The sequence below is a fragment of the Rhipicephalus sanguineus genome, chromosome 1 (assembly GCF_013339695.2).
Source record: "Rhipicephalus sanguineus isolate Rsan-2018 chromosome 1, BIME_Rsan_1.4, whole genome shotgun sequence".
Lineage (NCBI taxonomy): Eukaryota > Metazoa > Arthropoda > Arachnida > Ixodida > Ixodidae > Rhipicephalus > Rhipicephalus sanguineus.
Window position 1 is genome coordinate 111,940,914 of NC_051176.1, and position 24,102 is coordinate 111,965,015.

The 24,102-nt window shown below is 40.6% G+C and overlaps 1 protein-coding gene across 3 annotated transcripts in view; it reads right to left on the bottom strand.

Annotated features, from left to right (window-relative positions):
- The window catches only part of LOC119396215 (E3 ubiquitin-protein ligase COP1), a 49,772-nt gene that overhangs the window by 12,335 nt on the left and 13,335 nt on the right, over positions 1–24,102 (bottom strand). For all 3 annotated transcript variants that reach the window (XM_037663329.2, XM_037663339.2, XM_037663319.2), the window contains exons 8-15: positions 23,368–23,490; positions 21,746–21,872; positions 14,960–15,077; positions 14,799–14,859; positions 14,632–14,714; positions 13,632–13,740; positions 5,050–5,131; positions 3,622–3,738 (exon numbers count right to left, since the gene is read on the bottom strand). In XM_037663329.2, coding sequence (XP_037519257.1) covers positions 3,622–3,738; positions 5,050–5,131; positions 13,632–13,740; positions 14,632–14,714; positions 14,799–14,859; positions 14,960–15,077; positions 21,746–21,872; positions 23,368–23,490 — 820 coding nt within the window. The remainder of the gene's footprint in view (positions 1–3,621; positions 3,739–5,049; positions 5,132–13,631; positions 13,741–14,631; positions 14,715–14,798; positions 14,860–14,959; positions 15,078–21,745; positions 21,873–23,367; positions 23,491–24,102) is intronic.

Below are 24,102 nucleotides of genomic sequence, written 5' to 3' on the forward strand. Positions count from 1 at the left end.
TCCAGAGTACATTTAAGCATAGGCCCACACAGACACACTACCACAGACAGAAATGATCAGCAATAGAACCTTGAAAATTAACCAGCAAAGTGCTTTTTTACTTCATTGGTCAAAGCAACATAGAGTAACTGCTTCTAATGAGACATCTTCTATGCTTCAAGAGAGCGTTTTCCAGTAGGTGAGTATCCTGCGTTGCAGTCTTTGGGATCAGCCCAGGTAGTAACAAAAGAGGCTGCAATGTTTGTTGATTGAAGTACAATAAATCTAGAGAGTGAATCGAACGAATACGGTATTATGTACTAGCTATTTGAGCCAAAATCAGCCAGTAATTGATACTGAAGATGGTTTCATACTTCAGTTTTATTATAATTGTTGGGAATTTATGTTCCAAAACCACAATATGATTATGAAGGTCGCTGTAGCGGAGGGCTCAGGAAACTTTTGACCATCTAGTGTTCTTTAACGTGCACCTAAATCTAAGTGCACGGGCCTTTTGCATTTCGCTTCCATCAAAATGCGGCCGCTGCGGCCGGTATTCGATCCCGCGACCTTCGGGACTTCCTCTTTCCTTTCACTCACCCAAGTCTGGACGCCAGCCCTTCTTTCTACCCCACTTCCACCCCCATTTTTGCACTTGCCCTCTCCTTCTCTTCTGTTTTGGTTGGGGAAGAGTATACGAAGCATACACATACACATGCTAAGGTAGGCAGTTGCTGCCTTGAAGAAGACAAGACCACTTGTCGAAACGTTGGCTGCAGCGACACCCCCTGTTCAAGGATTTTTCATCTCTTCAAGCTTCCATTTTGCCCTGAACTTCTGTGAAATTTCATAACTATTCCACTGTCACTGTTTTTGTCATCACTTAGGTGTGATGAATTCTGAATTTTCTTCTTCAGATAAAAAGAACCTACCAATCAAAATACCGAATAATTTCCTCTTTTTCTGGTTTTTCAGAGAGGTGATTTTAGCTTTCAGTCATGACGTGTTTTTGTAAATTTGTGGAATAACTTGACCGATAAATGCATCGAAACAATCCCCTGCGATATTGCCATGCTCATTCCTCAGTGTAATTGCGGATATTGGTGCTTGGATATATTTTTCTTGATATCATATACCTCTTGAAAAAGTAGGCGCACATTTGGGGACAACAGCTGTACTCGACAATTTCGACAGCCAAAGCAAGGACAGGCAAATGGACAAAAAAATGGTTGGTGCATGCGGTGACGTAAGCTTAACAGGAACGGACCACAGCGCTATGACTGCTCACAAGAGGCGCAGGTGCAGGTGGTGTTCTACTGCTGGAATGAGATCCCCACAGCTTTCCTCGGCACACCTTGAGAAGCGATACTCTGTGCCACTTGCTTTTGGCCGTTTCATCCCAAATACCCGTTATGCAATCTCGAGATGGTGCCTTCATGAGGCAGTGGAACAGTGTTTTCCCACTTTTTGAAAACACTTTCATGAGTCAGTGGGACATGTCCCACTTTTTTTCAGTGAACTACTGGCTTGATTTTGATTAAATTTGTTTTATACTATTTCTTTGCAGCTTATATGAATATACCACAACCAGTTTTTATATGATTGTGTCAAAAATATAGGCAAACCCACAAAGGGTTATCATGCTTCCAGAACTATGTTTTTCAATAACCTTATGGAGGCTCTACTGCCGAGCAGGTGCTAACAATGCTACAGCAGCATAAAACGCAACATTACGAATTCCCAAAACTGGACAGTACCTCCCATTCTACACTTTACCTATCAGGAGAATGAGACCATGGTCACAGAATACAAAACACCAATATTCAATTATCACTTGATTATTAATAAACCTATGGGCAACTTCTTTATGTTACAAGACACCTAAATGCATCATGCTCTCAACCAATGTCCTCAATAAACATACAGAAAAAGAAGATGACAACACAAAGGTAAAGTGCACTACACTATGGAAAATGACAACAAAACACTGAAAGAACAGTGAAGTCACAAAACAATTTGCACGTCTCAGAACTAAAGACACTGGCAACTACAGAAAATAATATCACACACACAAAAAGAAAAAGAAAGCATGCATCACAGTGCTGCACTGTAAAACAGATGCCCATGCAAAAAAAGTTACAACTCTCTATCAGCAGTGCCACCAAGTTCACCAGCTCAGCATGCTAGTAGAAGTGCAAGCAGCAAGTAACAGTATTGGGCATAGATACCAAGCCTAGAGCATCCATCCTCCTCTAAGGGAAAGCACAAAGAACAAAACGAAACCAGGGGTCAGTGCCATTCCAACACAAGCACATAAGCCTGTACTGCACAAGTGGAAAAAACTAGCAAGTTGCACAGGACATACACCTTGCACAAGAAGCTTGTAACACCTCACCCCGCATTAATATTGTGACATTTAAATCATGGTGCGATGAGCACACCAAAAGCCCACTGGCATTTCATCTAACTTACTTAAGTGAAACATGTGTTTGCTACTGCATGGAACACATATTCCCACACAAGTGCTTACATGAACATATGTGTAATCAAACAAATATAGTCCATTCATACATATTCCATATTAAAAGAGAATACTGGCACTGTTCAGTGTACTAAGATTTGCGTGAAAAACACAGATGTTTAATGTTGAAACAGACAGAAAAGTATACAGTTAGGTAAATAGTCATAGTAAACTTTAATGGAGTGGTTTCCATTTCACCAAAGCAGTTTCCAGATAACTTGTGCTTGATATAGGTGCCACTAAAATGACTACACCCTTCATGATCAAGAACAGTCAAAGAGCAAAGGAGCAACAGACCGCAAACACATTGTTTGCACACTTAATGGTCACTGAAAACAAACATCATTTCAATTATCATTTATAATGCCCAATTATGCAAGAGCACTTTCATTTGATTCCAGTTCCCCCACCTCCACCCACCCACATTTTATAAGAAAAAAAAAGAAAAGCAGTATGGAACAGTTTAGGTCTTCATTTTTAAAAATCCTAAAGACATACTAAGGAAATGTGATTGTTCCTTACTGAAGGAGTCGCCTTATCAATTTGGACAACCCAATGCCAATCTGACTGCATTCCAAGATGATGTTCTGAGATATATCTTGCATTGAATAAGTTGCGTGCAGTTACTAAACTGCACATTAGTATTTACACACCTTTGTTCCACCAATAACATCCCTATAAGGAGCTGCCCGATGCTTGTACTTCTCCTTGTGATAAACACTTAATTCATATTTCAGATCAAAATAATGAAGTTAATTTCTGTGTAATTAACAATAAGTTGTGGGGTTTTTCCAGGCTATAAGAGAGTCACTGTGGTGATGGACTACAGTTCAATTCAAACTAGATGATCTTGGGACTGAAATATGAATTATTCTTGCAAAATGCACTGAGCACATGTTTTTGCATTTTGCTCCTATTGGTTTATAATTGCCACACTCCAGAGTCGAGCCTCTGGTCATTTGCTCAACAGCAATTCGTGAGTAAAATGCTCAGCCAGACTTTAAATAAAGAATTTGGTTCCTTATCGATATCTTCACATTTAAAAAAATTATTTGCTTCTTCTTGGTATGGGAGTTATATCAGGGAACAGTCCTCAAAAATAGGCAGTGAAATGGACCTACCGGCAGAGCCAAGTGCTAAGTGATATCTTGACTCTGGGTTGAACTTCACACAGCAAACATTTGCCTTTGCTTCCAGAGATGTCACTGAATGGTCACAAGATAAAGACCATAACTTCACTAAAAAAGAAGAGAGAGAATATAACAATGAGTACTGTTGTCAACATAAGATGCTTATATGCTTACAGTACATGCCTGGTATCAGGCACCTATGCCAAGCCAGTATCACGTCTGACCTAGAAGCAATTCAATGCCATGTAGTTTGTTTCATAACATAAAAATATTCTAGAGAAAGTGTTTCATCCTTAAAGCAATCACTTTACCTTCCATCACTCAGCTCGGGCAACTGTTTCACTACCCATGCCCTCTCCCTTTTTACACAACTCTTATTACAACTGGTTGGTAGGGTGGTTTATGGGGTTTAATGTCCCAAAGTGACTCGAGCTATGAGAGACTGCGTAGTGGAGGATTTCGAATAATTTCGACCACCTGGGGTTCTGTAACGTGCACTGCACCATTTCGCCTCTATTGAAATCCGACGCCGCAGCGGCCAGGATTGAACCCCTGACTTTCGGGTCAGCAGCTGAGCACAGCAACCACTAGGCCACCGCGGTGGCATTCCTTATTACAACTAAAAGTCCCAACATGCACTGTCAAAAAAGAAAGAAGATGAAGAAAAAAAAAGACATACTGCCATATCAGCCATTGTTATACCATAACCCTCATCAAAGGCCACATTTCTTCCATGCTGAATTAATTCTTCCCTAATGCACATTGGAACAGCCTATCCAACAGTTCAATGAAACTTGTAACTGGGCGAGTTGGTTCATACTTGAAGGTAAAACTGGTAAGCGCAAATAATGTTCACTGTCCATGCTCATTCTTCCTGTGTCCCTGTCTTGCTTATTTGCGCTTACCAGTTTTACCTTCAACTATCCAACAGTACTGTGACATATATGGATTGCAGGAAATAGAGAAAACTAAATAAATTATAGTCAAACAAAAATTTGATGAGTTGCTTGCACTGATGCAATAAACCTGCTTTTCACCATCACCCTTCAAGACATTCATCTTCTCACAAGTATTGCTGCTTTCTTGTAACTAAACTAAGTCCACCGATGTTGGCTTCTTATGCATGCCTTAGCTTATAGAATTTGCTTACAGTTCCGACAAAAGCCCAGCAATCTGAAAGTACTAATTGCATTTGGTTTATTTCTTCAGCTTTCTCTTACGTATTTGACAATTATTCAGCCAACCATAAATATGGCACACCCACTTTTTTTCCCATTAGAACATGTTTAATTTTTCATTAACTTTGTATGTTACTATTTTTGTTAGTATTATACTACACTGAGAAGTGTAAAGTGTTAAAGATAATATTTAACAAGCAATGGTTCAAATTAGACCCATGAAAAATATTTCCCCACCAACCTTTTGCGTCATCTGACCCTGAAGCAATAATCTTTGTGTCAACCTTGTTGAAATCAACACTCCAGCACCGCTTTTCATGCTCCTATAACAAGAAGAAAAAAATCAATGAAGGAGGCTTTAACATATGACCACAAAAAATAATAAAGCAACACAGTGTACTAGAGACAATGCAGTACTGCAAAGCAATAAAACATAGCCGCAGGACAGTATTGTTAATTTTCTATCCGCATTTTGCATTTATCGTATTCTGTAACCACTTTTTTTTTTCTTTTTCCCCCCCTTTTAGAGCCAGCATGGTAGCTTTAACTCAAGTGAAGTGTGTTTACTCAACGATAATTGTGAAATCATGGAGGTGATTTCTAAAAAAAAAACAGTGTCAAATGGAATGTTCTAAAGGTTTTACAAATTCTTAAGACTCTACTTTCTGCTTGTTTTAAGTGCATGCTTTGGCAATCTCACAGGAACCTACAAGGGCATGGCACTAATCAAAAACACCAATGTTCACTAGTTTAGACCAATAAAAGATTAATATTAGAAGGCACATGTTGACATTATTAACCACTTACTGTTGCCAACAAACTACATTTCACTATTGCAAATGGAGGGCAGGTATTCGAACTCTAGCGGCCTACAGCTACTTCACGAGTAGGCCTGTCAGCGCATGTGCATTCTCTGCAAAATCTCAGAAGTGTCTCACAAAAACATGGTGTTTGATGTGATTTAGGTTGCTTGTTCATCTGTTCCACGCATATGCAAGTGCATGGTTTCACAAAAAAGCGTTGTTATAAAGGGGTTGTTTAGAAGGTCACGGTGACTCTTTGTTCTGTCTGCCTTATCACTAAGGTGATACCCGATGCTGGCACTGTGATGTATGCATAAGAATTTCATTGTTTCTCAATAAACAATAGTTGTAAGTTAGCATAAGTCTTGTGTTTTTGTCTTGTCATCTTAATAAGAGCGCCACAAAAGAGAAGAGAGTAGACACGGCCATGAAACTGTTTATTTATACAACAACTAAAACTATTTTCAAGCCACCAGGCTATGATGCGCAGACAGCGTAGTACATTATCCAAGACCAGGAAGTGCTCATGTAACATAAGCATGGCCACATACATTGACAGTTAAGCAATGTTGTCATCGTGTCAGGAATTTTAGCCTCATCTTCTTTGGCACCCAGACATCTTTTTTTTTTAAAGCTAGTGACTAAGATTTGCATTGCGCATCTTTCATACATTACCCCATAATTCTATTTTCTAAGATCCCTATCTCTGAGTTCTATTTTCTTTTTAATCAAGGCATCTAGTGGAGCTACATTTGCTTAAGAAACTTTTTATACATTCCTTCATTTGGTTACCATTCCTTATGCTAATTACTACAGCAGCATTGAACATTTCTGGCTGTTGTCAATATCCATGTGTACCGTTATGAAGATGCACTATGCTAAACATTAACATATAACCCACATTTTCGCTTGAGTTACATGGTGCGAAAATGAGGTAGTTCCCCATTCAACAGTTTCATATATATGCAAAGCCTTCTGTGTAAAGGTCATTTCATCAATATTAAATGCAGGTAGAATACCATACAGCGACAGTACTGCGATTTTGCATTCACACTGCACCCACCTTTGTGTCAACAATTCAAGCCACGTGGGAACCTGCATTTACAATTTCATACAATACTGCATCAAACTGCACACATTTATGATGTCTACACAAAATAACACTATCAAGCAACATAGTGGCCGAAATACTTTCCGATGATGGCAAAAAAGAAATAAACGGTGCCTGCCAGTACCCAGAAATGTGTGAAGTATTTATATGGAAATTCTGTACATTTATATGTGCCTGACAAGATGTGCAAACCCCAACTGTTTAATGGTATGCAGTTCTGCGGAATCCCGCCGAGTGGTGGAAGGGTTACGAAAGGAAAAACTGACAACTACCCATTTGTACTACAAAGCTGCAAGGAGATCCATACGGACTCCTCAGGAAGACAGCTTCTTAGTTGACGAAAAATTAGTCCTGGTCCGGGGATCGAACTCGGGACCAACGCCTTTCCAGGGCAGTTACTCTACCAATTGAGCTATCCAGGATATTACCGACTGGCAGCGCGACGGTGAATTAATCAACAGCTCAAAGCGCATTAATACTGAACTCTTTCTGTTTATGTCATAATCACTATACTACAGTTAAAAACTATAAATAGTGTCCCCTGTGCCTAGGGCACATTGTCTAATGGCTTCATTAGGCTGTGGCTAAAAAAAAAAAAGAAACGAGCCCCTGATCTGTTCTGCTTCTGATGTGGTCACTCTTGCCAAGACAGAATGCTAGGAAATCCAGCAAAGATGCAAAAACATAAGAAAGGTGACAACGATGTCCTGAAGTTCTCGCACCATAAACTACCAGCTCTTTGTGAAGCAGCGGAGTTGGGCAACATCTACTCTGGTGCAGTTAGTTGCCTTTCAACAAAGGAGGTCGACATTGTATTCCAGAAGAATAGTACCTCAAAATCTGCTACATCGCACCAGTGTACCAGCATGAAATTCAATACAGAGAAGTAATTCCTTCAGTTTCTCCAATAGTAGTAAACCTCTTTTTCACCAAATGAATAAAAATACTATATTGTAAGAATAGTTAACCAGAAAAATTGATTTGTTTGGAATCTTTGGTGTCCTTTTAAAGAAAAAACAAAAAACAACACTAAGCATTTTGTAAAGACATTGTCTGCATTCTTTTGGTAGAAGTTTGGTAATTAAGAGTAAAAATGAAGGCAAAAGTTAGCTTTTTTATTTAAATCTTGTGCTTTAGCCATAGTGCCATAATGTCAGCACATCATGCACATCATCCCAGATTTCGAGGTGTTTTTTCCTGTATGGGTCGCTATTGACCTGAAAACTTTCTTAAAACAAACTTACTAGGTCGAGTTATTGGTTCCTTTAGAATGCTATGCAATCCTTGCTGATTGGTGAACTGTTCAAAAGTCCTAACAGACACTGTGTAATTCTTATAACACTACGAAAAGTTAACACTGGAATTTCTATTTATGCCCATCATCCCTTAAAAGTCATTTTTAGTTTACCGAGACTGCTCACAATAGGACTGACATTTCCTCTTTAGTGTTCCTTTACAGGACTGGGGTACTGCAGATGACTTGCAGAAATGACCATGTTTGGATGAAGCCCAGTCAGATGTTTAACGTGAACTCAGCAATGGCCTTTCTGATGCAAGGCACGCCAATTACAGTGAGAATTGGCAAGATGGCGATAGTGTGCGCAAGTGTGCAATGCACATTCCGGTGTGACCATGAGTTGCTGTGCTGCTGACTTCACTAGGTCACATATTCTGCTAGAGCTATGTGCTTGATCTCTTAAGTATAGTATAAAGTCACACATGTGAACAAGTAACATGTGGCACCTATTTAGAGCTTTCCTATCTTCGTATCACTAAAACTGTGTATAAGCGAGGGAATAAAAGAAGTTTATCAACATGCAGAAGCTATTTTCAGGAATTCCTTTCAATGATTAGGCTTCACAGAAAAAAAAAAATGAAGGCAACGTGTGCATTTATGAAAGCAAGAACATAGCAGACAATGCGTGCACCAAGTAGTGTTTTGCATGTGCACACTTACTACCGCTGATCTCATCATTATAAGGCGCTGACGTGGCCTGCGGATGATGCTAGCACAATATTGTTAGAAATCTGGCTCATGGTACATGAAATGTTAAGCCAGTACCACCACTTGCGGACAAGAACAGCAGGCACTAGTTATGGTTAGATCGCAAGAAAAATGGAGCTAGAATGCAAATGCGGAATGGACTATATCTAACCAAAATTTGCCAGTTACATTAAAAGTGAATGAATAAACACAATGCATACCAAATAGTCATGCAACATAAACTTAAAGGGACCCTGCATCACTTTTCCAAGTAACCATCAAATGGCTTCATTAAAGGAGTTTATTTCCTCACGAATCGACCGCCGCAAAAGTTTTTAGAATCCGTCAAGTACGAGCGGAGTTACAGAGATTTGTCACACGCTGTAATTGCTTTCTCTCTTCTCTCGTCCTGATGAGCACGCTGGAAGCTAAGCAGGGAGGGATGGCGCGGGGAAAAGAAGTTACGTCACGCGCGCATCATAACCTTGAGCACTTATTCTTTTTTTTATCTTCAAACACGCGGCTTACTTTCAGTGCAATCGTGAGCGCGCACGGGCACGTGGCGGCCTCGGTAACTATGCAGCCCACGATGCTCAAATCAGCCAATGGCCGTGAATTTGGGTATATGGCATCATTTGTTGAAAGAAGAGGGAACAATTTCTAACTGACTTTGGAAATGAATTGTAAATTCCAGGCCGCGTGCTGCGCTATAATGTTTGGCTCGTGTGTTCTCAGAAGCCTCAACTACCGATCGGCAGCATTTTCTGAGCACACAGAAAAAGTGTTGCAGGGCCACTTTAAGATATTACAGCACAACAAAACATTCATTTTCTTTAACAGATAAGACAGCAATTATAGACTATGACAACGTGTGCTTTTAGTTTAGCAACTTAAAAAAAAAAAAAAGTTTTTTTTTTGTTGCTTTTCTTGGTCTGCATGTTCAATATTACACTTGGAATTCTTTGCATGATTTGATCAGAAAGAAATGAAAGCTCCACATGAACCTAAGCAAGCTGTTACATGCGCATGGACTGGTCTCCCCCTCACTTGCCAATTAAAGAAAATGGCGTGGATACTAACAGGTGCACCAGGGTGACTTTGTATTTCATATTTCAATGATGTGGAAACATTATGTAACCTTAATAAAGGCAAGAATTAAAAAAAAGTAGTTTCACGTAAATAGCGACCGTAAATAGCAATCCTGCCACACCCATTATCCAAGCTGTTTTCTTTGGTTGTAAAACCAGCCCTCATCCATGCAATGCCACATTTCTGCTCAAAATATTTTGAAGTTGCTGAAATAAAAATGCAGCAAGCTGTTTTAACTGTGCCACTTTATACTTATTACTAAATCATTCACTTCAGAACAGCATTCACAGCACATGAATATTGACCATTGATTTGAACACGGAGAACAATGTTTCTTTCCCTCACATTTTAACTTTAGCTTTTCTTTCGTTCTTTTTTTTTTTTTTTGAGTATGTCTGCAATTACTATATGTTACCCACATAAACTGCATGCTCAGTACAATGGGTGCCATAAATTCTCGAAGATGACAGAAAAGAAAAATGAGAAAAGAAAGAAGCACATCTAGATAAGTGCACACCTTTGCCTCCACAGACTTGGTGACTCTCATAAGCAGACCCTACCGATGACTGTCCAGGACTTTAGACTGGCAGAGGGCAATAGGGAAGATGCCACCATGACTATGGCATATGTCAGAGGAGCAGTGCAAATGAAAGTACAATGATGAAGCAGGTAGTCATGCCAGGCCACAAGCACAGCGAAATAAACAGGCAGACAACGTGCACAGCAAAATGAAGAAAAGCAGAAAAGCACCAATGCACCAATGCACTCAAGTACTACTGGGCTTCCTATGCTAGACGACTAAACATTTGATAACGTTATGCATGCAGCTCCAAACCACCACACAGCAACAAGCACATAGAGAAACATTTAACTACCAGTGCACCTACCTACTTTGTTGATTTATACTACACTTTACAACACATTCAAAGTGGAAATAGAGGACAATAAAAAGCAACATATCAGATGACCATCAGCACAAATGCATGAGAGGAAAAAAAAGGGAGGGAAACATACAAATGCTGTCACATCAAGTGGCTTTGTGGGACAAATATTGTTGACTTTCTTTAAGTGTAACAAGAAAATGCTCAATACATAGCAACAAAACAAACAGAACACAACAAAACGCAAAAACAACACACTGTCAATGACAATCAAGTTAAAGCAGAGACATAAAATAAATACTTCAAAGGGGTCCTGAACCACTTTTCCCAGTAATCATAGACAACTTCAGTGCCACAGTGTATTGCCTCACAAATCGATTGCCACAAAAATTTCTCGAATCCATCAAGAACAAGCAGAGTTACAAGGATTTGATGCACACTTTAAGCGCTTTCTCTCTTCTCTCGTCCCGATGAGCATGATGGAAGTGACACAGGGAGGGACGGCACGGAGGAAAGAAGTTACGTCAGCGTGTGTGATGAAACACTTCGCTCTCTCCCGTTTTGATTCCTATGCGTACGTTGCTACTGTGTAATGTTAGCAGACTATGCAGCGTAGTGACATCCCGTGGCAACACCTGATCCTAACACCGCTGTGGATTTATGTTGGCTATTGGCCAACAACATGTTATCTGTTGTTTGACGTCAAACAGCAGGTGCTGGCAGCTACGAAGAGAGTGAGCACAGGCCTCTGTATAAAAAGAGGACACCTAAGAATGCTTCTAAACTTTCCTTGCTGCACATGACTGCAAGATTTGGCTGAGCTGTTCATAGCAGTGTCTACTTTTCGCAGGATGTGTTTTCTCACCAAGCCCAACAGGTGGTTCATGACCCCTTTAAGAGAGAAAGTGGGCATGTGTACCTGTGCATTTTGTAGTGAACTGCACAGAATTGACATTTGATATGAATGAATTATCAAAACATTTGTCACTGTATCTGTCGACATGTATTTTTTTCCTTTTGCTTAGCGTGTAGTTCTAAACTTGGTATGCCACCGACAGGGGCAATAGTGCGCACTCCCCATGAATACATTTTCATGTTTCACTATAAAAAACAACCTTAAAGTGCTGTTTGCAGGGCAATTAATCAACCGTATTAACACAAAAATTGTTTTCCACATCATGAATGAGTACACCACCTTGACACATCCTAAACTCCATGGATCAAAGGAGTTTGGCTGCGGTATATATAAAGCTGCTTCCAGGTACCCAAAGTGTGTTCACATAGTTAATGCTCAAAGGTTTAGACTAAAAGATGTTTTGCAGAAAAATTTGAAGTTTTAAAAGTTACCAAAAGCCGACTTTAGCATCTTCTCTCTTTGTGAGGACATGCTCAAAAGCACAACATATGCCCAACTGCTCAGATGCAAACTTTATTACATTCAAGAGACATACACACCATTGTGAAAGACTGAAAAGATTCATATAGTACACCTATTTTTTAAATCAGAGGTTCTCAAACTGGGTTCCGTGGAACCCAGGGGTTCCTCGAAGGGCATTTTAGGGTTCTGCGAATGGCCTGAATGAATGCAACCTGCTCTCGTTTTACCCCCAATAACACCAAATTTATTGATTTAGAGAAAAAATCGCCAGTGACGGGTTCCAGATCAACAGCAATCGCCTTCATGATTGAAGATAACAGGCAAATGTGGCGGCATTATTACTTCGGTTTCGTAGATCTAGAAGCATTGTCAACCCCTCCTCCCCCCCATCTACTTTATGTTAAAAGTAGGCTTGTGCGAATAGTAAATTTTAGGATCGAAGCGAATTCGAAGCGAATAGTGATTTTGGTCGAATAATTTCGAATCGAATTCGAATAGTATATATCATATATTATAAAGAAAAATGAGCATATTTGTCATGACCTAACCAACCTGCACAACATTTCTTTTTTTACTTTTAACAAGGCATGTGCAAATGTCACTATTTCTGGTTCTAAGGAAGTGGAAGCAACTTTGAATAGTAGCAGGATTTGGCTTTCGGTAGAACGCAAATTATAACCTGTAAAATATGTTACGTTTTAAAATTTACTATACTTGGAGCATGTAAGCCGATATAACAAGTCTTTAAACTTAAAAAAAATGATGAATCGATGTGAGGGTAATATGTTCATTTAACCTTGAAGTAGGGCTTCGCGGCAATGCGGATTTTCCCTGGAAAGGTGTATTCACGGTATAGCACCCCCCTACTGCAGCGAAACCACCTTTACAGGAGGTTACAAACGGACAGTGCGGATTTGTCCTGGAAAGGTGTATTCACGGTATAGCACCCCTCCACGGCAGTGAAACCACCTTTACAGGGGGGTTATAAGCGGTCTAATATACACCTATTCGTTCATTTCGAATACTTCGAAATTTTCAATAATTTAAATTCGAATCGAAGCAAATTCGAATACTGTATTATTCGTTCGAATATTCGAAGTGCTCGAATATTCGCACAAGCCTAGTTAAAAGCACACCAGTGTAAAAAAGGATGCTAGTCATTCTATGGCACTCTGGAAACACTGTTGGGCTTCCCCAAGGCCAGAAAGTTTGAGAACCCCTGCTTTAAATTAATGGCATCTATACAAAAAACATGACAGTATTTTTGTGCCAAAAGGCAAAGGTTTTATAGTACTACCAGCTTAATGTGGGTGCAAATACATGGTAATCTATAAGAATATGCCTTTGCATTTATACATTTGTCATTGCTTGTTAAAATAGCACCGTTCAAGTTCCCGTGCCATTTTAGACAGCTTTGTTACACTGTAGAGCAACGTAGTTAAGCAGTTACACTAATATTCATTTTACTTTGTAGCCAACCTGCAAACAACTTATTCTTTTAGCCAGCTGCAATTGATGAACATGTGCAAGGTACCAACAAATTATCAAACATGCTATTTCGCATGTACAAATCTCACCTGGTACATTTTGACTTTCTGTCCAGTGAAAGCATCCCAGATAGTAACAGTGCCTTCATAGTCACTGGAAGCCAGCATACCCTTATGATATGAACTCCAACTGATGCAACTGGGAGTAACAAACAGAAGAGTGGTATATGTAACAAAAGTAATACAAAAACAAAAAAATAGGTCAAAGAAATATAAAGCAGCGATATTAACGGTTCCATCTTCACTGCATACCGATATGTTCCCATATTCCCGTCCTGTCATGTCATTGATGTACCCACACGTTCTCCACACTTTCCACTAAGTTGCACACAGTAAGGTGAAGCCAGCGAGCTTCAAAGCAGTTCTGCCATCAACTGTATGTTTCTACAGGCTTTATTTCTCCTCTTATAGAATTTTCGCAGTCTAGAATTATGTTAGAGACTGTGAAACATGCTCCCTTGCACGTGTGGCTGTGCAACGCGGAGAGCGAGCAGGCGGTTTCCAGACTTTCTACCTTGCTATGGCCTGATTCTCCATTTAAATATTCATGCTGTAGCACAAGGACATCCCCCTTGCGTGTTTCTGCCATCTATAGTATGTTTAAAAGATTACTTTTTCTTTTGTCGTCTCTCGCTGCCTATGCTACAGCACGCCTCCTTTTCCAATGACAAGAGCGTGCCGTCTGTCGGTGTTTTTTCCAGGATGGCCTCTGCTCTCTGTCGTATCTATTTCATCTGTTCCTCCTTCATCTGTTACTCTCCTTGCTTTGGCTGGTTGAGAGCTCCAGCCAGAGCATAAATGGAAGGGCGCCTTCTTTGCACATCACCATGTGATGTGCAAGGAAGATACACACCAAGAGTTCAATAGCCATAATTCTCTTCATTCGTAAATTCAGCCTAACTAAAACATTTTTAAAAATAAACCGTTACATTCATTGTATAATATACAATAAAAAAAACACTGGCAGCGCACATCCTTCAAAAGAAACCAACACTGAGAAAATTAAACGAAATTAATCTTTAACGCTTACCTTATCTTTGAATTGCACATCATCTCATTGACAGGGTAATGGATGTCCACAATGTCCTGTATAACTGTGCCATATTCAAAGACCTGACAAAGGTGCATAATCAGAGATTTAGATTCTCACCAAGTTCCACATTCACAGCTGCGAAAGTTTGGAAACAAAATTAAAACCTTTATCTTCTTGGTGACCCCAGCTATGGCAAAGAATTCATTGTCCTTGTCAAATTCTATGCTGCAAAAAAGAAATAACATGTAAACAAATAAAAAAAAAAGAGATGCGATAAAGCTCTGAGATGCAGGTTGTGATGTTGCATGACATGCACAACACTAACCTGGACACAATGCTGGTGCCATTGAGCAGATCAGTGGCATAGTTGAGTGTTGCCAATGGGCGCATGCTGCTGTACCTTGTGAACTTTGAAAGGTTTTCTGTAAATTCCTTTAGGCCATCTGCAATGACACAGATGTGAAATGCCCAAAATGTTTCAATGCATAAAAAAAAAACTTAAATTTTTCTAGGAAAGCTCTGGAAACAGTGAGACTTTAGTACTACACCAAAATATTGTTACAGGCAGGATTAAAACTTTGTGTGTGTGTGTGTGCGCGCGTGCGTGCGTGTGCATGTGTGTGTTACACACGCACACCCACACACACAGATCGTATTAACCCTTTCACTGACTAGGACGAGCTGGGCTCATCCATGCATTTTTAATCAAAACGGCCAAGGATGAGTGCAGCTGGCCAATTGTGCTTAATCTTTTCTCACACTGTCATGGATGAGTTGGCTTTGTCTCAGTGCTTTGCTGTGCTCTGGTAAGGAGTCCTCTGGTAAGGCAGAAGTGAATTTAAACTTGTGGCAGAGGAATTGAAACATGTTGGCAAGAGGGGTTCACAGTAAAAAAATTTCACCATTTCTAGTCAGAATTCAGGATTACAGCATGGCATAAAAAGGGTTAACAACAAGAAGAGGTGGTATGGCAAGCAGAATGAAAAACTCTGACTCAGCAGCCAATGAATCACTTCATCAAGGTGCGCTCTCTAATGCAGCCGCATCTTTAAAGCATCTCCCCTTAACACATCTGTGTGACGTACAGTATTAAAGTTCAGAGAAATAAAACGAATTGGAAACGGGGCTCCATGCGAGGAGCTGCGTCCCCCAGATGTGGCAAGGCTCTCAGATAAATGAATAAATATCTCAGCCCCGAACAGTCCCGAACGTGCTCTCACATTCTCATTGGCTTTCAGAATCACAGTGATGCTACCGTGGACTTCTGATTTGGAGCAATTTTTGGGGCAGCAAAATTTTCATTTTGGAGCACTTTGGAGCAGCAAAATGTTCCATCTTGGAGCACTTTGGAGCAGCTAATTTCACATCCTGGAGTACACTGGAGAAGCATGTTGCATTTATATTCAAGCACCTGAATAATTATTATAGGGCTCTTATGAAGAGCTAGAAATATTTTGATTCATTGCAAATCTCATGGAGAAAATCATCTCAGGAGCACTCTATATTTTACTCGATAATGCAAAAATAATGGCCCAATGCACTTAAGTGCTCTCGAATGACCTATTCACCGATTTTTTTTCCAGAACTAGCAAATAAACAAAATACTGGATATTCAAAGCTGTACTTTATGAAATAACACTCTAAATACATCTACGTAATTATCAGCAGAAGTGGCAGACAAACGCCACGACCGCGACATACAACAGTGCCTCAATGCTAAAGATTCACACAATCGCCAATGCATTTCCTTAAAGCAACTCAAAGGCAAAGGCATGTTTATTTTTCTCCTCGATCGATTGCATCGCTGGGCGCAACATGACATCACTTAGCTGGGCTCAGAAAGCCAACGGCGTCTTTCGACAGTCCCTTCCCTTTTTCTGAGGCCCTGTCTGTGCTGTAGCAAGAGCATCCTCGCAATGCTTCCAGACTATCGCTTGCGCGTGCGCTGTGTTGCCTGGAAGATGGAGAACTGCTTTAAGCCGAGCATCCGTGAAAGTGTCCGAAAGTGCACTCAATAGGGGACTACATGATATAACAAACTTCGTTTTCCTTTTACATCGAAGCTGTATACGGCTAGGACATTCCCTAGCACCCTCGAGAGAGAAGTGCAAAAAATAATGCATATTGAGCGTTAACAGCCCGGCCGTTAAAAACCTGGCTTTGCATACCAAACTGGCATCCACCATGTCACATCTGTGCCGGGCACTAAAAGCTTCGCTGGCCGTCCAGCTTACCGAGCGGAATGGCTCCTCATTTTTTGACAGTAAAGCTGTTTAAGCTACCAGCAACTTGTGCTCCGTCGTGCAAAACTCCACAGGTGGGTATGCGCGACCGGAATTAGGTCAAGCCCCACTACCGAGTACAGCAGGTACGAGCATTAAACGAAAACTACTCGGTGCAGTGGAGCACGTGAAACACGTGAAGAGAGAGAGACAGAAAGAAAGAGAGGGAAGAAAAGAGAAAGAAAGATAGCAATAGAAAGAAAGAGAAAAAATAGAGATAAAGAAAATAAAGACATAAAAAGATAAGAAGGCCGAAAAAGACAAAGAGAGAAGAAAACGAAAAAGAGAAAAAACAAAGAGCAAGATTGAATGAAAGAAAGAAGCAGAGAGAGAAAGAAACAAGCAATAAATAGATAGAGAGGGAAAGGCAAGAGAAAGAAAGATTCCTGTCTTAGTCCTGATGTGGACCGACAGTATCTTTAAATAAAAAATAAATAAATAAAGATAGAAAGAGTGCGAAAGAAAAAAATAGAGAGAAACCAATACAAAAAGAGATACAAGAAACAGAGGGAAAGAAATAGAAGAAATAAAGAAAAAATAAAAAGAAACAAGGATGACCACCCAGCTCAACTCTTGCTTCAGGCTTGGCACCACTGGTGCGAAGGTGCCATAAATAACTTTTATTTTTATTGCGAAAGCATTTATATGCACACTCTCGACGGGTTATTGGAGTCGCCGAGGCCATCATTTTCAGTATAAAGTTCAAACTCATAACACCACCCCGCGCATGATAACATCTCTCCGCACATCGTATGTTCTACATACGAGTTACAGCTGGCGACGAATGCGGCTGAAGCGGAGATGAAACGTGCCGAACGTCTCCATCGCACGAAGGGCGCATGCGATAACATCACCCTGCGCGCGAGGCCTGCCGTCGAGTGCTCATCAAGCAGAGAGGAAACGCCCCGCCCGTCTTTCGTAAGGAGCATGAAGTCATGTGTTCTTCGTAAGTCTCCGTTTCTTTTAGCGCTTCACCATTATGAAGCATGAAGTGACGGGAGTGGAGGTGGGAGGGGTTGCTGTGTCGCTCAAAGGGCACTATCGCTGGCGCGCGTGCTATCTCGACAGGCATGAGGAGACTGGTCGTAAACTTGCTGTGCTCGCAACGCTTACTTCACGTATAGAGAACTGAAAGCACGACAACCACTTCGGCCTCCGAAGCGGCCGTATTCTCTTAAATCTGCATTCTGTTGAGTTACGCGAGATCGGATTCAAAAGAGTTACCTGCTAGCCTTACTAAGTATAACAATGCAATTTGTTGCGATTGCATTCACTGCTTCGCATTTAAGGAAAGTAATTTTTTTTAACCATCAGTTACTGACCCTGGAAAGCGAGGCGCGGATGTACAACATAGAGTAGCCGCTTCACAGTGGGCCTTCCGACGCCAGGGCCGTCAGCGACGGGCCCGCTGCGCAAATTGAAACAGATTTGCGGCTGCTCCAACAAAGAGGCATTCTTTTATTAATGAGATGACATTTGAAAAAAAGAACAAACAAAATGTTCGAATTGGGTCCTAACACTCACGAGCTCAGAAGGGCAGGGCCTTTCATTACTGCAAAAACGATTACCAACCAGGATGTGCTGGCCTGGTGGAAGAAAATTACGAAAAAGGTCCTCTGGATGAAGATTCATGAATAAAGTATATTTGATGAAAAGTGACAACGCGTTCCCACTGTTAACGTGCCCTTCCATGGACATGAAGCCCGGAAAATTCGACATTGCTCTAGTTCTCCCTCATTCTGCCATGTCCAGAAACAGAAGTGACAGACATTCTAGCGGCACGCGTGTAGTTGTTATTACTTAGCATTGCTTCATTTATGTGCCATGCAACTCATGAAACGAGCTATCAGCAGCGTTTCTGGAACAGACGACGTCCGCCGATGAATCGCCGCCTCACTTTTATGCTACCAATTGTCCTAGGCATCACAAGCTTCTGCGGAGGATGCATTTTGCCGTCGAGCCGACTTGCACAACGGAAGCTGTGTCGGCACCGATCATGGCGTCATGGATCGGGATGCACGCGCAAGCGCTGTTTATTCAGTGGACTAATTCTTGGTCCGTGGTTGTGACTTTGACGGCCCCAAGATCAAGCTGCACGAGTTTTGACGCGCCTCTGGTGCGGTTGCCGGTAATAGACACCCCCAAACCCGAGACTCTGGCGCAGTTTGGCGCAATTTTCGTCGATTTTATCAGGATGGCGCAGTAAATTGAATTTGGCGCACTTTGGCGCAGTTGGCGCAGGAGTGGAATCACTGGAATCATTATCTGTGGGCTACCAATAATATAATGATTTCTGGGGTTTTACATGCCAAAACCACAATATGTTTTGAGGCACGCTGTAGTGGAAGACTACAGATTAATTTCGACCACCTGGGTTTCTCTAATCTGCACCTAAATTTAAGCACACAGGTGTTCATTGCATTTCACCCATATCGAAATGCAGCCGCCGTGAATTGAAGCAGCGCCCTCAAGCAGCAGCATAATGTGGGTTATCAATGCTGACGTATCAGGAAGCTGAGGCCGGCACACAGCTTGCAAGCTTGCAGCACTTCATTTTTCAACATCAGTTGAAATGGACATATTGTGCACGGCAACAAACTTGAAATTTATGCTGTACATTCACAATGGTACCATACAAATGGTAAGTCTCAGCATATCTTAACAATCATAAAGCACAAGAGGTGTGTAGAATCTGGATTTCCAAGTACAAGGCTTCAAATGCCATCCACTTGAACACGCTGAAAAGCCTCTGCATAACAGATAAAACAAATCAAAGGACTAGGCTGATAAAGACTCTGTCTTAATGAGAAAAAGCCCATCTGTGGAAAGAGGAAGAGGCTCCGCAGCCAACTGAAAGGGTTATCGGGGTGTCTGGCACCAGACCAAGAATACTTAAATGGTGAACTTTGGCGCAGTTGGTGCAAGTTGCACTTCGAAGGGTTGTAGCAAGGTGCATACAAGTAGAACTATAGCAAAATGGCGCAGATGGCATATTTGGACCACCACTGTATAATCAAACAGTACAATGATGTGCTTACTTGGATGCCAAGGATCACAAAACAGTAAGAATCAACTACTCATGCATGCTGCACAGACTTCCCAATGCCTCAGCCCTGAACAGCTAATTTTATCTCATTGTCATTGTCACCAATTAATCATTGTCTGTAGCCAAATGTCTGCAGACAATAATTCACGCTTAATTTAAGAGAATTAATACTTAACCAGACAAGTCCTTCCTGTTATTTCTCCATTTCTAGAACATCATATATTATATGAGAAGCAAGCACCCTCAACTTGCTAATGAAAACAACGGTTGAAAACACTGTACACCACTGATTATTAAAAAACACGAGCTGGAGGAAATTATGTGGGACATGGATATTTCAAACTTGCATACCATAATCAGTTTCATTACTTTAATACACCACTTTACATCTGAATAAATTAAAATCATGCTTCTATCTCTATTTTATGTTCCATAACCATAGAAAGAAATCGCTCTTTTTCAAATTGTTTTACTGCAAACCTCTGAATCTTTAATAGTATCAGTGCCACTACATACAACCAATTCCACTTGTAAAATAAATGAACATGTAAAAGATTCATGAAACAAAATGCTAAATACAAACAGGGACTTTAATAAAACTACCAATTGTATTGTACTTGAACACCAGTAATACAAGGAACACAAACTCACAAGAGCATTAATATATTAACAACAGCAGTTAGTTTTCAGGATTCCACTATACACACTTCAATCTACAAAAAGTGTTAATTAATACAATGCTAGTATTACTACACAAAAGACTATGTTAACCATTCAAATTCCAGAACAAAATGAAATACAGTTAAAGCTCAATCTAACGAAGCCCGATTTTACAAAGTTACTGATGTAACGTAATTTCTATTCCCCAGCATATACCCATAGGTGCATCCCATAGGGGCAAATACCATAGGGTGCCATCAACCTGAATTAACAAACTAATTTGGCCACCAAAGCCAATTTAACACAGTTTTTCCTGAAATAGTTGAGTGAAAAAGCGGTGATTTCCTTCTAATTTTGACTGAGACAGGTTTTTCTTCGAGCGTGCGCTCTCAATATATAACGTTAGCACATCTAGGTGTCATAGTGACGGCCCTAGCTTGGCTTTGATGAGGCTGCACGCTGCGCCATTGCACGGAACAACGGACTCTGCAGCTGGTAGCGTTATGTACCGAATGGTGCTAGAGGTGGCGGTGGTTACTTTGGTTATGTCATGGTTTATGCGACGGATAGCACTGATCCGTCGTACTGATCCGTCACTCCCATCTTTCTCTCTCAGCCTGCTCACACAGTCACTGCATTCGTTCTCCGCGTCATTGCATATCGGTAGGCGGTCATAACTCCACGAGACCATCTACCTGGCCCAGACATGGTGTCCCTTACGTCTGGGCCGCCCTCGGGCCGCCCTCGTGGACTTTAAGACGCACAGGCATGGGTTGCTGACAGAAACAATGCTGTGGTAGCTTTTGGGTACCGCTATGTTACAATTTTAGATTTCAAACGACCGAAAACTCCCTTTCTCGGTTTTACGAAATTTCCGATTTAACGAAATAATTCGAGCATCCTCATCACTTCATTAAATCGAGTTTCAACCATATTCTGTATAAACACTCGCAAGAAATGGTCTGATCATCAGTTGCAATGCACAACTACAACAACAAGCTACTACTATGGTACCTATTCCCTTCCACTTACAAGAAAGCTGGTCATATAAGGAGGAGACAAGGTGAACAACAGAACAGTTATCAATATACCTATACAACAAGTGTGTGAGATAAAGACCAACCAGCAGAAGTGGAGTTGAGGCTCTTCGTTCGTGCTGTGAGGTAGCAGTCTTCCAGGTCATCAAAGTGTAGATGCACACGTTTCCGGCGGGAAGCCAAAGTAGTCTGCACCCATTGGGGCTTACTCCCCTGATCATAAATGAAGAAATAGTTTCACACACATGGATCCTATTAAAAGCAATGGAGTGAATTCATCGTTCACTGAAGCTGCTACACGCAGAAACAGGAATTAAGCTAGTATACTATAATACACTGGATAAGGAGCACCACACATTTATATTTATGTTTGTCTCAGTGCACACTTTTTTGTGAAATGCATGCTTAGTTTACAAACAATTTATGTTTACATGCAGAAAACAAGGAGCAGCAAGCTAGACATAGCAGAGACTTAGAAGCAATACAGTATTTTTAGGTCACAGTGACTCATTGAGCAAATATGTTTCTGCAAATTCAGCTGGCTTCAGGAAAGTTGCCTGAATACTACGCATGTGCGAATAGTAAATTTTAGGTTCGAGGTGAATTCGAAGCGAACAGTGATTTGGTTGAATAATTTCGAATCGAATTCGTATAGTACATGTATCACATATTATAAAGAAAAATGAGCATATTTGTGATGACTCAACTAACCTGCACAATATTGTTTTAAACTGAAACAAGGCATGTGCAAATGTCACTCTTTTTAGTTCAAAGGAAAGTGGAAGCAACTTTGAAGAGCAGCAGAATTTGACTTTCGGTAGAATGGAAGTGATAACCTGTAAAATAAGTTATGTTTTAAAATTTACTAAGAGCATATAAGCTGGTATAATGACTAAAGTGCGTTGGCGGGCTAGTTGGTTGTTCATGCTTAGTTTCTACAGCGCGACTGGACACGGACGGAGAAGGAACACGCAAACACACACACAGCGCTGTGTGTGTGTTTGAGTGTTCCTTCTCCGTCCGCGTCCAGTCGCGCTGTAGAAACTAAGCATGGTATAATGAGCTTTTAAACTTAATAATGATGAATCAATGAGAGGGTAATATGTTTATTTAACCTTGAAGTGGGGCTTCGTGGCAGAATACACTTGGATAGGTGTATTCACAGTGCAGCACCCCTCCACTGCAGTGAAACCACCTTTAAAGGCGGTTACATGCGGCTTATGTCTATTAGCTCATTTCAAATACTTCAAAATTTAGAATAATTTAAATTCGTTTCGAAGGGAATTCAAATCTGTAATATTCATTCAAATACTTGAAGTGTTCATATATTCGCACATGCCTACTAAATACACTTGCTCGAAGTAGCCCTTATTAAGGCATCATGCAATGCCACAAAATGGCAATGCAGGCACCATCACAACTTCGCATATTCATTTTTATCTACCATCTCACTTGTCTTATTTCTCAACACACTTACGTAATTTTTGCAAACACATTCTGTTTTTCTTTAAACTTAATGCAACATTCCTACTACAATAGCACAAACATAGCTTCACAAACTTCATGACATATTTTGAAAAGTTAGAGGTATGCAGTGCTTTTCCCCATATTGCAACAGCGAAATCAAAACAGGAATAAAACATTAATTTCAGTAAGTTTCTCAAATAATGCTATTTTATGATTGGAAGGTTCAAAACTTAAAACTCACATGCTTGCTGCCATTGAACCCGTCCTGCATGGTGTTTGCATTTGCTGAGCTTGCTGTATCCCCACCAGCTAAACAGGATGCAGGATCAACAAGCCAGCAATTATCAGGAGACTTGGAACTTTCCTGAAAGACATAAATTGCACTGGACCATAAGACATTGAGAAATATCAATAACTATGGATGGATAAGAGATATACAAGGAAAAAATTTTCGTCCTTTGTTCGTGGCACGCATGAAGCTACAAAGTGCGCATGACAACCAGTTGTGGGGCTTACAGAGAACTGACCCACCAGAGATATCATAGACACAGTCTAGCTGAGCATAATACTGAAGTCACACAAGCCATCTCAGGGTTGAGCAGCAATGTTTAGCACCTTGACAACTCTAACAATATCATTTTGGGATAGTGCAAAGAGAAAGTGGTGTGTGCTCCTAATGTCCTGTCCCACAGCTAGGGCACTCTGTTGTACTATCCTTTATATAATCCTTTATCCTTTATACAAAATGAATCACATAAAAAACATTGTACATAACGATTAAATTTGGCATTGCAGAGCACACCTCCTACGGTGTACCTACAGCAGTGTACACCATAGGCCACGCAAACAACATGTGATGAATTTTGGGTGCATAAAACTTTATACAGACGCTGAAGTGAAACCAACCAGATAAGTTATTCTCTCAGAACTCTATTGTCATTCATTCCACAATCTTATGATATTCATCAGAAGAAGA